At 36.3% G+C, this 14,711-nt stretch overlaps 1 protein-coding gene across 2 annotated transcripts in view; it reads right to left on the bottom strand.

Moving 5' to 3' along the window:
• The window catches only part of cntn3b (contactin 3b), a 62,443-nt gene that overhangs the window by 26,873 nt on the left and 20,859 nt on the right, over positions 1-14,711 (bottom strand). For both annotated transcript variants that reach the window (XM_079882528.1, XM_079882527.1), the window contains exons 4-6: positions 10,406-10,581; positions 6,696-6,791; positions 1,268-1,471 (exon numbers count right to left, since the gene is read on the bottom strand). In XM_079882528.1, coding sequence (XP_079738654.1) covers positions 1,268-1,471; positions 6,696-6,791; positions 10,406-10,581 — 476 coding nt within the window. The remainder of the gene's footprint in view (positions 1-1,267; positions 1,472-6,695; positions 6,792-10,405; positions 10,582-14,711) is intronic.

Here is a 14,711-nt window from a genome sequence, read left to right as displayed (position 1 = left end):
ATGAAATGTCCCATTATATCTATTACAGTTTTTCACAATATAGAGTAAGGTTGCATAAGGCCCCGATACATAATGGATATGTCGTCTTCGTTTTTTGCTGAGGGTTAAAAAGAAATATGTGACCCTGGACCACAAAACCAGTCACATGGGTCAATTGTTTGAAATTGAGATTCATACATCATCTTGATGTATGGTTTGTTAGGATAGGACAATATTTAACCGAGTTACAACTATTTGAAAATATGTAATCTGAGGATGCAAAAAAAAATCTAAACATTGAGAAAAATCGCCTTTAAAGTTGTCCATTTCTGTTCGCGATTGTGCTGCATTCACTCACAAAAATAAATGTATTATACATTAACGGCAAAAAATTTTACAAAATATCTTCATGAAACATGATCTTTACTTAATATTCTAATGGTTTTTGGCATAAAATAAATATAGTTATCATTTTGACCCAAACAATGTATTGTTGGCTATTGCCACAAATATACCCGTGTGACATGTGACTGGTTTTGTGATCCAGGGTCACATATATGAGCAGTGGTATACTGTTAATGAACATCCTGATGCTGCCCAAGCTGCTGAGAGCGCCATTTAGATGAATATGTTAATACGTGCTGCGCGCTTTCCTCCCAACAACAAAATTAACAGACAACAAAAATGACAGCAGTGAGAAAATAAGAGTTCAGAAAACATCTGAACATAGCGATGTGAATATACAGTATATGCACCAGCTCTGCAATTTAGCATCACGTCACATTTACTTGTATAGCACTTTATACAATATATTGCTTTAAAGCAAGCAGCTTTACAATATTAAACATGATAAACAGTGACAGTGTCGCTTTCAATTAGAATTACGACTTTATTTTCTACTATAAAGCAGCTCTTGTATAAAGCAGGATGTACAACCTCACAGAACAAATGAAACACAGAAGATATCCACGTCAAAGAAGGGCAGAGCCTCATCGCACACCGGTTACGTAATCGCCACGGACCAATGGTAGTACAAAACAAACAAGCAAACTTTTATTAAAAAGGTTGCTTTGGCAACTCCAAACGTCCTTCGTTTTTGCCTGATTTTGTTCGTAATGACTTCAGTTTGTAGATATCGTTTGAAGTATATCAGGGCCTTTCCCGTTAACCAAGTAACAGGTTTTTCGAGTATAATTTTTACAGTCTTTTATCTTTAAAAATCTTTTTTACAGTGTACGCTCCTATATGGTTCATAAACTGTACAGTATTTGACAGACAACCCTCTTACCATCGTTTCTCAGCACTAAAGGTGTCGGCGAACTGAAGACCCTCTCCTTGGTAATAGTGTTATTAACCACGCAGGTGTAATTCCCTACGTCAGATGGTTCCACTTTAGCTATGTAGAGATTCCCCGTCTCCTGGGACACAAAGCGCCGGCTGTCTTGCAGGACGAAGTGAGGGTACTCGTTGAAGACCCAGGTGAATGTGAGGTCTAGAAAGATGTCAGAAACAGAGAGTTATATTCTGACACAGACATTTATATTTTCAGAAAGGTGTAGAGTCACTTTGTTTGGTAAACTATAATCTCAGCTAGAAAGCGTACAAAGTGTCTGTATTACACCACTCGCTTTGCCTCGGGCTGACCTCCTTAGGGCAGGTGAGGTTCAGTAAACAGAGTGACTCTTCCTTTGTGAGGCGGCAGGAAAGGGAGCGAAACAAACTAGATTAAAGCGCCTCACTGGCACTCTTATGACACATGCCCTGTCCGGCTTCACCGTGGCTAGGGACGAAGGCTTCTCTGCTGGCGTCATTCATGCATGGCTGGCTCTTACTGAAAAAGGCTGAACCAGAGAAGACCGAAGGCCCTGCCACAGTGCATTAGCATGTCAACTACAGGAGACTAAGAGGGGGAAGGGAATGGGAAAGAGAGGCTCGTGCACATGATGCAACTGTTGGAAAGGTGTACAGGATGGCTGCCACTCAAAAAGTGTCCCCCGAGAACGGGCCGCCTATCAAAAGACAGGGAAACACGCTGGCAGGCTGGATGTCGTGAAGTTAAGAGCAATTCTTTATGATCAGGTTGGCCCAGGAACCCTTGCATCAGAGCTCTTTGTCAAATCGTCGGTGCTGATCGTCGAACAATCGAAAAGAGAGAATTTTTCCTGAAAACACTAACAAACCTGCTGTTCAGAACTACAATGAAAGAGGCCACCACTGGAAAAGTACATGACATGTCCTCGTTATTGTGATAATAAGAGCTGTATTGATGCTCTATTCTGGCAATGTAAGGAAGTGATGCAAAATGGCCTACAGCTTTAAAATACTGACAGACAAGGTCAAAGTCAAGAGATAAATGCTCTGAATGCTCTACAATTCATTCAAAATATGAATGTCTATACACGTAATTCATTAAAAATATATTCAGCAAACAAAAAGAGCCACAAAATCCTACCTACTCTAAGTCTTAAATAGCTAAATCGAATGCTACATTCAAAAGTTTGGCGTAGGTAAGAATGCTTTTGGAAAGAAGGCTGAATTTATTTGATCAAATATACAGTAAGAAAAGTAATATTTTAGAATATTACTGTTTTCAATGTGAATATATTTTAAAATGCAATTTACGGCTGTGATGGCCAAGCTGAATTTTCAGTATCATTTCTCCAGTCTTCAGTGTCACATGATCACGATCCTTTACAAATCATTCCAATATGCTGATTTGATGCTCAAGAAATGATTATTATTATTATCAATGTAGAAAACAGTTCCAACAGTTGTCTGTGGAAACCATGATAGTTTTCCCACCCCCAAAGGTTAGCATTTATTTGAAATAAAAATCTTACATTGTTTTCACGGCCACTTTTGATCAATTGTTGAATAAATGATCAATTTCTTTAAGCAAAAACGTACTGATCTTGAGCATTTGAACGTTAGTGTATGTGGATTGATACTGTGCCATTTGATTTAGCAGATGTAGAGCAGAGAAAATGGTTTGATAACACATTATATTTTCAACAGATAAAACAGTTGCCCTGGGAAAAAGTGATTTAAATATTACTAGTGTAGAATAATATAGCTTCCTCCACTATGACAAAACAGGTTGGTAATAATAACCAATTTGTTTTTGAGTTCAGCAATCTCAATAGACAGCTAGATCATGGGTACCAAGATAACAAGACATTTTGATCTAGCAGGAAACTGCAAATGTGGAGCAGAGAAAACTTGCTTTTAAAATGTTTGATCACATGCAGTTTTACAACAATGAAAATCTTCAGCAATGCTCTTAGGGAAAATAGCTTAGATGTTTTAAATATTACTAGTGTAAAACAATATAGCTTCTTCCACAATAAAACAGGTTGGTAATAATAACCCATTTGTCTTTTGAGTTCAATATGCAGCCTAAATCTAAACAGATAAAAAGCAATATAGTAATTCTTCAACTTATGCACAGCAAAAACTTTTATAATAGAATCAGTTCGAAATTTGCAAAGCTTAGCATTCTTGTTTGCATTCTTCAGTGATAAACAATTGATTACCTACTCAGCACAAAAAAAAAAAAAAAAGCATTTGTCTATTAAAAAAAAAAAAAAAAAAAAACATATTTCCTACTAATTGGGTTGAGATTTCAATTTCAGGTCTTTATTTTCATTTGCCTCCAGATTCAGGTCTGATTGGAAAGAAAGTGATCCAAATGAGAAAACAAATTGAAGCCAAACAAACGATGGCAGGATCTGTGATCCACAGTAAATGAGTTTCTTTAGAAGGTCTAATGCTAACCAGCATGCTTACTCCAAGTAAAATGACCATCAGTTGCTCAGAAACGGGTCTGCTTCACAACAAAGCATTTTGATTAAATTTCTGCCTTCTCGAGCTTTTTTGAATTATTTATTTCTGGCTTTTTAGTCATAGTTAGCCTACGTTTTCAATCGCTTGTGACATTAAAGCCAAACATTAGAGTATTCTCATATGAAATGCTCCTCTTCTGGGTTCTCTAATTAAACAAATGGTTAATTACAGATTTATCTCAGCAAACTATAATTGCCAGCCTATCAAACAAATTCACATCTTCTAATTTCTGACATCTCATTTGTCGCAGTAATAGTCACGACCTCTAATTGATATTGATGTTTCTCACTGCCTGGTTCTTGTTTGCACTTGGGGTCTAATGACTTCTGTCCAATTACAGATGGTTGAATTACAACCTCAGTCTTGTCTAAGGATAGGCGCATATTTGCCTAAGAGAAGCACAATTACCATGCGAACATGCATTTCCGCCACTCCTGGTTCCAGCCTGTGAAACAACCAGGGGTGGATCTAGAAAATTATTTATGGGGGTGACATGAGGACTGTGAGAGAGTGGGGGGAGAAACACGAAAGCAAGCAAGCATTCAATCATCGATACTCAATCTATATCATATGCTACATCTATACTATAATTAAAAGCAAAATTCAGCCGCGAGCGGCAATCATCGGGGTGCAAGCACCAATGTCCCATGTAAATGATTAATGATCCCATTGAAATTTATCTTATGATGTGGTTTGATTCAAGTGGGAAAAGTCCATCTCGAATCTTCAAAGAAAGTTAGGCAACAGCATATATAGCATATATCATATATATATACTGGTGTCTAAAGGGGCAACTGAATTTAAAAAGAAATCACTTCCTCTTACTGTTAGATTAAAAGAGAAGTAAAAAAAAAAAAGAAAAAAAAAGAAACCCAAACCCAGTATAAAACTGTTTACTGTCATCTTAATAGATGTGGTGTATGTGTATCAACATTTAAAATTAGATTAATCACATGTCATAGGATGTCACAGAACAATTTCATATCATTTGTAGCTCAGAATCTTGAAGCATTTTTTAAGACTTACTTAAGCACCATTTCATCTAATTTATTTCTATAATATGTGTAGTCTTGCAGTTTAAGTGTTTCCTTTATTATTCCACAATAGAAAATAAGTGTCTTTATAGAAAATGTAGGCTATAATATTATCTTGAAAAAGACGTAATCATGTCTGTCAATAAAAGTTAAATATTTAATGATCTATAAGCATTTCACATATTTCTATGTACACTAATTATATACGCAATAGTTATACAAATGAACTAGATCAATGCATTTATTTTCATTCAAAGGAATGACAAATTATAGAAAATGTGGCTTAAAAGATTCCTTATCCTGTTCATCTTTCAGTTGAAATGGCTGATAGATTAGAATTAGAATTAGAAGAGTTTACTAAAATTATGTAGGCTACTTGGATGACATAAAAATCAAGTTTTAGTGCATCAAGTTTAAGAGCTACAAAAACTTTTAATTCGCTAGAAAAAAAGAACGGCAAAAACATCAAAGCAGATATGAGACTTCTGAGACTTTCAACTAGTAACATCTCACAGTAACAACAAAGTCAAAATATAGCGAGAAGCGTTGCACAAAATAATACCGCAATACCAGACTATACGAACGGGATTGGATTCACGAACAAATGGAAAAACAGTAAATTTGTTCGTGAATTGAGCTACACTGGTTGTGCTGTGTGTTTTTGACTCACAAAAATTACCCGTTCATAAGAGTCAATGAAGTTGACTACACACATCGTGAGCAGCCATGGAGCAGACGTGTTTTCATGCCATTTTTACAGAGTACATCTTTTTTTATGTCATCACATTAAAGCGCAGCTGCTAAAGATGGAGTACAGAAAACACTGTTTACATTTATATTTTATACTGGGATAAAGCTGAGGTAGCAGATGAGGCGACAATGCTTTTTCTTAGAATGCCATCCCCGGTAGATCCGCCCCTGGAAACAACATTGGAGTGTTCTTTATTATACTTCTCAAATAGTAGTTTTAATGGAGGCAACATGAACAATTGTTTTGTTGTTGTTGCTGGTGTTTTTTTTGTTGTTGTTGTTTTTGTTGTTTTTTTACAATTTATCACTAACATTTCATCTAAAAAAGCTCTTTGCAAGTTTCATATAATTTCCTAGGGATGATGAAACAAGGAAAAAAAATGGTTTCATGTTATGCAATGGGATAAAAGGAAGCATTTTATGGTTTTAAGAGCAAGTGCATGTATGTTTGCAGCACTTCACAGAATCTAACTACTTTTAAGTCAAAAGTGAATCGCCATTTGAAACCCATTTTACTTCCATAATTTGACATTTTCAAGTAAAGCAGGTTATTAAACAAGAAAATTGTGAGAAGTGTGTGTCCCTACCAGAGTGTAGCCAGACTGAATAAAAAAGTTCACAAAACAATAGCATAAATATCTATTTGGCTATTGGTTAACATTATTTAACAACTTGTGCAACCCAGTGTTGTTATTATTAACTAAAACAAACTAAACATTTAAAATAATTTTCAGTGATTGAAATGAAGCTGAAATAAAATAAAATAAAATAAAATATAGTTCCCTTGACAAAGCTACAAAGTAATACAAAAAAATAAAAAATATCAGAAACTGATAACAAAATTACTAAAATTGTACATAAAATCAAAACTGAAAAAACAAAACTATAAAGTAATTGAAAATATGGATAAATATTATTATAGTATGTAATGCTAAAAGTGGCATCAAAGGAAAATCAATGTGATTGCAAAAGGAAGAGCATTTTGATTAAAGATTATGAAAACAGATCTTTTGCTTGACTAACCAATTAATTATTCACTATATGACAAATTGTTCAAATTGCTTTAAATGGCGAGATATACAGACTTACCTCCAGAATGCAAAGGTGTGCCACATAACAAAACAACCCCTTGGCCTTTCCTGACATTGACAGCACTTCTTGTCTGCGTTTTGAAGTTTTCCAGATCTGTAACAGATTAAATGTGAAAAAAGTAAGGAATGAAAAAGCAATGTTAACTGCAATCGTTTAGTAGCGCTGACATGTGAGAAAGTACAAAGAAAGAAACGGAATCAAAAGTCCAAAGCATACAGTGGGTGTCTGACAATGCAGTCTAGTGAAACAATATGAGGCTGTATGGAAAAAGGAATGCTAACGTTGCCTCCATCTACCAGCATCATTACCAGAGATATCTAAATCTCACCCACTGAGCCAGCAGCTTCCCTGTCAATACATGTCCACACGATTCATCCTCGCAAATTAACAGGAGGAGAGGAAGTTGGCAGCCTGCTCGTATACCTGGCATGATAAAAACCTCGTCCTTGTATCGTGACAGAGAGGGCCTTCTGTAACTGTGGCCTGCTGTGCCAATTCCACACCCTTAAGCAAACAAGCCAAGAGCCAGGCTCCCCAACACAAAGAATATAGAGTCAATGTGACCGATAAGACAAATTACAGAGTAGCGGGGAAAAAAACTGAAAAACAAAACAAGCAGAAGAAAACATCAGGATTAGGGAGAGGTGGTGGAAAACAGTGGGAAAGATTAATGAGAGATTCCCTGCCGAGTCCTGACTGAAAATAAGTCCCACACAGTACGGAGCCGTGGTGGAATTGGAAAGAGCAGGACTTGCTCGGCTCATGGTACTGTAACAGGATGAATGGCTTTAGAGCCTGAGCGGCAGAGCCACAGATGCTGATTAATGGTCTCTTGTGTTAAAATCTATAAGGTTGGACTCATGTGAAGGCTGTAGACTGGGTGGTAAGTCAAACATCTTCACAGTGAATGCCGTTGCTTCATAAATGGAAAACATTCATATGTAAGGGTCAAGATGTGAGCGTTTTATGGATTAATTCTGATAACTTTTATTGATACTTTCTAATGAGATTGCAGAAACTTCAACTTCAAGATCCTAGCTGTTAAATTGCCCCCATTTATGCTTTTTCGAATATTACCTTTCATGCAGTGTGTAATATAGCTGTTTGTGAATGTACAAAGTTTGCAAAGTTTTAAAGATCAAAGTTCACGGCAAATAAAGTTATTATCTCCTAAAAGGAATTAAATGCGGAAATGAGTCATCAGTAATTCCGGTTGTAACAATGTAACAAATTTGCATAACGCCAGCCTATGGTCTTTATTGGCTGCCCATGAAAGATGTCTACTCTGACCAGCCCTCAAACGCTGTAGTTGTAGCTAAAGGCCTGGAAGAGTTCGGTTCGTGTTGTCGACATGTCGAGAACATGCTGTTTTCAGTGCTGTAAATCCACTTTGCATGCACTTCAAAAGGTTAAGTACTTGTGCTGGAATTGATACAGTAAAATCGACGCCGTCATTAGTATAACTCTGTTATCGAGCCCCGGGAAGCTTCTGGAGCTGAAATTTACATATGGTAACGGACGTTTTTTTTCCAACACGAACAGCAAACGGTAGGCCAATCACAACAGACTGGGCCGTCTGACCAATCAGAGCAGAGTAGAGTCGTGGAAAGGAGTTTAGAGAGACTGAATCTTCAATCTAACCGTTTTCAGACTCATGATGTACAATGTATGTTATGAGAAAACTAAACAAACAATGATAAATTGGAAACTAACGAAAAATAAATTGAAATGGCAAGTTGTAAAAAAATAATAATAATGAATTAAATTGAAATAGATTAAACCAATAATAACCATAGTTGCTAGGGTATTGTGGTTGCTGTTCTAATCATTATTATGCGATTGATAAGTGGAGTGGCTAGTGCATTGCTAGGTTTTCTGGGTGGATGCTGTGGTATTGAGGGGTGATAATATACAAAAACACAAATTAAACATGCATATGACCACCCCATCACAATATATATGAGAGTCTACTGGTTAATGATCCGACTAATCCCAGTTGTCGCAACTAGGCTTTGAATTCTAGAGCGCTTGCGTGAGCCACGGTTTGTCAGGTCACAAATCTGCTCTGCTGCTATTGCACCCTTGAGAAAGGTACTCATTTCAAACTCGCCCCAGGAGAGGATTACCCCAATACACAGCCAATAGAAAGCCACCATGGAATAAATCTCCCAATGACAAATTTTACAGCATGTATTTCACACTGGCTTGCAAACGCAATGGGATGCAGTTTTCAACAGCTGTCTGAAAGATAAGAAATGCCACAATGACATATTATCAAAGCCAGCGGCATTATCATCTTATTAAAATCATAATTCCCCTTTGACTAACCAATGATCAATATAGGAAATAAATGTCAAGCAAGTCCTGTTAACCAATCCCCTAAAGTGAGATTCATTATCCCACCCATAAAGATGATAATCTGTCTCCTAGGGGGGACGTATGATGCTCTGTGTGGATCAATAGGTAGACGGCAAGAGAGTGAGGAGTCTTCGCGACAGACAAAAGAAGTCCGTGGCCAGGTGTGTTCTCTTCTCAAACAATCCCGTCTTTGAGAAAAGATGATTTGAGCATCTGATTTCTTTAAGCATGCACAAGGACAGCATTTTAAATCAAAGGCACAGAGGCCAGGTGGATAGATGGCTATTCTCATACTTGGCAGTTTACTTTGAGGAGCAGACAGTACGGGTATTAATATTGCGAGTCAATTCGTAGCATACAAAGATCCTGTTGAAGCTGGTGAGTAATGAGAATGAGTGATGGAGTTTGAAGTCGATGAAATGGTGCTTCACCCTGTGAAATTGTCACATTTGACAGCTCGTTTGATTGCTCTTTCTTAAGCAATGCCATGTGAATACCAAATACCAAAGCTGGTGCTTTTACAATGTCGCTTATATACATCCAAGCGCTCCTCCCACATGCATTGATTGGACAAATTTTGAATCCCGCCCCAAACTCAATGGCATTGGTTGAGCTAATGTATATACACACATAAGCCCTTTCACACATACAGTCTTTACTGGTAAATTACTGGTAACCCTTACAGAAAAACCACATGATTTTCACATGTTGTTATCACATGTGAAGTTCATGTGTTTTTTCTGTAAGGGAAAGTACAGTTGGCATGAATGGTATATTTCTGGTAAAAAGCGCTTTACAGCGCGCTTGTGTATTTTCCGGAAAAGTCATTCTGGTAATTTTATGGTAATTACTGGGATTGCTGTGTGAAAGGGGCTATAAACTACTATTCAAAGGGTTGGGTTTGAAAAGTTTTTGAAAGCCCTATAAGCCCAATAAGGATGAATTTATTTGATCAAAAATACAGTAAAAACAGTACTAATATGAAGTATTTTAATATATTCGTGTGATGGCAAAGCTGAATTTTCAGCATCATTACTCCAGTCTTCAGTCACATGATCCTTCAGAAATCATGAAGAAACATTTGAAAACAGTTGTGGTGCTTACATTTTTACTGGAAACTGTGATGCATTTTTCTCAGGATTCCTTGATGAATATATTTATCAGCATTTATTCACTTTTGCTCAATATAAAAGGTTTAATTCTTTAAAAAAAATAAAAAAACACTGACCCCAATCTTTTGAATGGTAGTCTATGTAAGTGTATGTATGTATGTATTGTGGCTTTGGAAAAATGCATTGTTGAATACATAAACTGACATCTTTAAAAATGTATGCATTTACATTACTCACATGCAAATTGTAGTGTGGCTCTCTTGCTGAGAATGGTTCCCCGGGCATTGGAGGCAGTGCATTGGTAGACACCACTGTCTTGGTCTCGATCCAGGCCAGTAATGATCAGGTTACCTCCAGACAGGCGACGCCTCTCGTCACCATGAAGATCAATGAACGTTCCGTTTAGAGACCATCTGGAGAGACGCAAACACAATCAGGAGTGTGGTCTCCAGAGAAGCTAACTAACCAATATTCATCACATGCATCGATCTGATGAAGCCAGCTTCATTATACAGCCAGATTCAGCATAAAACAAAGCTCATTGCTGACATTTGTTTTCCTTCTTTGTTCTTCTGCAGTACAGCCTGACTAACAACTGATGAAAGCAAGCAAAACAGCTCTCAAGAATCAGAAATGCCTAATTATTTATTGACCCTGAATATGTGCAATGTGTAGTTGTGAGTTGGTTTTACTTTCTAAATATAAAATAAAGCTTTCACACTCAACTATGAAAGGTTCATTATTTTTCAGTTATGTAGCTACACTTGCATGTGTAATATACAAACTTTTCAACATGGAATGTGAAGAAAAAGAGCAAATTAGCAAATCGGACTGCTTGACAAAAAATAATGTGATATCTTAAGAATATTCGGAATGCAGTAATCATTGCTGGTTGCTAAATGATATATATATATATGTATATATATATATATTTCATTTTATATAAAATGTATGAACATCTGATCCCACCTATTAAAGGAAGTATAAAGCTAGTTCACCCTCAATTGTAGCAGACATGATGGACTATGGACATATAACATTCAGAAAACAAAAATGTACAAATACAGTTTATGTTAATTTTGATTTTGTTCATTTATGTTCAACTTCTTTTTATAAGATAATATGCTTAAAACGTGTGCTTGAGCTGTCTTTCTTTAAAATAAGTGCCATTTGGTTTAATAATTTGTTATCTAATGCAATGAACATTCCTACTTTCTGGGCCACTGTACATCCAAGAAGGCTGTAATTTGTGGGTTTATTTTGTTTTCTACTTAAACAGTAGGAAATTCATATTACAAAGAGGAACATTTTCCATCAGAAAACCAACATAATCAATTAGTGCAATCATAAAATGTATACCAACTTGAATAAATTTGAATAAATTTGTACCTTTTCAAGTTATTCAATATCTAGAATTAAGAATTGACCTTAAAAATTGTTGTGCTAAATCAGGCATTTGTTGTTTGAGACAGTCAAAACTTGGCAGAAGACCTTAGAATTGACAGAAACAATGGGGGAAAAGGTGTTGGCAGGATCTACATTATTCCACTTGTGTGAAGAAAAACAAATGAGCGGGGTGGACGACGTGGTTTCTCCCAGATCTGACAGACAACAAAGCGTAGATCTACTGCAGCTCTTCGAAGCCCATTTCTACTGCATTATTTATTGATCTCAGTGTGGCAGTCAAGTTAATCTGACTCCTTTAGTCATCATTTGTGAGTCTAATATCATAGCCAGCCACTGTATTTGATATCATTTACTGTGACATTCGGCCTGCAGGGTTACACAGTTGATTACTGCGAGGCTGCTTGCTGTAAATACAGACAATATTTGTGTTCTCACAAAGTAGTCAAATATTATATTACAACATCACACTAATCTACTTTTCCATTACACTTTCAATAGCGTGATAAATCAACAAAGCTCCTACATCTAACATACGGTGGGGTCTTGTGTATATATAAAATGAATGAAATAACCAGTCTATTATCCTGAAAGAAAATAATATCATCTGTGTTGGTACATATTCGCCAGCACAAAATAATGTTGTCATCTATTTCTTTGGTTCTCAAACAATTTAGGCAACTTTAATCAAACCAGAACATCCACAGACCTCTTCCAACCTTTCTTTCATACCCCTTTCTCTTTGTCTTATGCAAGTGTTCATACAAATAAATCTTTTTTCAAAAGTGCAACAAATTTTATTAACTATATATTTTCTATGGGGGGGGGGGGGGGGGTTTACTAGTAAAAAATAGTATCTTTAAAGTCGCAATGCAATGCAAGTAGAGTAGTAAGTTCAACATACTGCAAAATGTAAGTTCAACATACTGTACATTACAGAAAAAATACATTTCTCAATGAAGATTAAGGTAAAAAAAAAAATGCATGGATGAATAGTAATAATAAAAAGTTACAATAAAATCAATAACATGCATTTGGAAAATAGACTTTAAGGGTGCAATACCTTGTTACTGGGGCAGTACCCTCATATCTATCTATAAAGGGTACATATTAGTACTTTAATGGTGCATATATCCGTTTCCACGATGACACCTATAGCTTCATCCGTGCTCCTATTGGCTGTTTACCTGATTCGAACACTTTTGGAGACTAACAGTTGCATGTTAACATTACCTGTACACATATATATATATATTTGTTTTTGTTTTTTGTTTAATCTGGCCATCTAACAGTGGTAGGTTAAAGTAACAGAATTCAGCCTGATGGTAATTGGTGCATGAATGATCGTTTTTAAAGGCTAGACAAAGAATTACAAACAATCCAGTCTCCAAGGAGCCCCTTAACAAGAATCAAAAAGGCTTAGTAGTGACAGGGAGCCAAAGTATTTTCAGATAATGAGTATAAAAAAGTTCTCTGAGAAGTTTAATGGACAATTATGCTGCCCCCGCACAGCAGACTGTCCAAGCCTCCATCAGCATCACTGTCGTTATGATCCTCACAGCTATTATTACAGTCACTATTAACGTCACCTCATCATAATTATCATTATAATCTCTGTTATTTCAGACTACATTAACAAACTGCCCAGAGACAAAGCCTACACCTGGGGTCTCATTTATAAAACTGTGCGTAGGATCCTTACTAAAAGCGTGCGTACGCCCGATAGCCAAAAATGGCATACGGTAAAAAATATTCAGACTTATAAAACCGTGCGTACGCCAGGACCTGCGCTAAATTCCCTTTATAAATCCCAGTCAACGGAAGATTGTGCGCATATGAGTCTCCTCCCCGAAATAACCATATATGGATCTTACATATCATTTGCATATGCATATTCATCTGATACCATGTTTAATGGTACAAGACATTAGGAAAATATGAGATATGGATGTGCTGTCACATTACATTGATAAAAATAATTTAGTAGCCTATCCTTGCCTTGTTTTTGAATAAATAATATAATAATATAATATCAAATCATATCAAATACATTTCAGAGAAAGTTTTTTTCAGTCTTTTCCACTAGCCAAATAGTATTTTTAATAGCTTTATATTTTTAATGGAAACAGATAGGCCTTATTGTGCATTGTTTGCACGAAAATATTTTCTCGGACAATCTGCTATTAACATGATAAGCAGTTCTCTCTGTAGTTAAACATTAAAACACAGAATGCCACAGGAAAAGTGTTCGAAAGCATTGCATCTACTACATATTTATATTTATTAGAATATATATATTTTTTTGTAACTTCCCAGTAATGATTTCATGTAATTTAAGTGTTAACTCCATTAATGAGAATGGCATATTTCATTTAAATGTTTATATCAGATGTAAAACATAGTTTAAACATTATTTTATTTATTTAAACTGTTATTGTGAACATACACTGTATTTATGATTAGGACTCATAATGAAGATTTACGGTTTTCCTTCATCTGCAGTTAGATATAGGCTATGCTACATGCAGTCAGTTTCACTAAACAGCCCAACGCGCTTGCTAGCGCGGACATTTAAGAAGGGATGGATGTTTGCCTCATGTGATAGGCTTGGTGAGTGAAATTATATTTGCATTATCTTACTATATATGTATAATTTTCTTGACATTTTCTGTCTAAAAGTGATCAAAAAGCCATTAACTCCAGCTCACCACCGGTGCCGCCAAACTGCTCCGTCTCCAAAACTTATGCGTCGGAAGTGGCGTACGCCTTTTTCAGGGCCTGTTTTGTGCGTACGCAACGGTTATAAATGAGGCCCCTGGTCATTAGAAAAAAGTATCACGAAAAATGGATGTGAAAAGTGCACAAAATAAAAACAGTCAGCTCCAATTATCTTTCCAAAAGAATGCTCCGCACTTCTTCTTACAACCGGGAAAGCAACCAGCATTCAACAAAGATCACGGTAGAGCCGAGCTAATGAGGGCCGACACAGGAGCACCTCTGACTTGCTCAGTGTAATCTCTGCATTTTAACCAGCTCTCCTTCACATTCTCGTCTCTGATGACTGCCTGCTCCATGGACCAGGTTTCATATCCTTACAATCTCAAAAGCATGCTAGGCAGGTTGAAAAACCTGTCAGGTT

This window comes from Squalius cephalus (assembly GCF_949319135.1).
Source record: "Squalius cephalus genome assembly, chromosome: 10".
Taxonomy (NCBI): domain Eukaryota; kingdom Metazoa; phylum Chordata; class Actinopteri; order Cypriniformes; family Leuciscidae; genus Squalius; species Squalius cephalus.
This window is presented reverse-complemented; position numbering and strand designations above follow the sequence as displayed.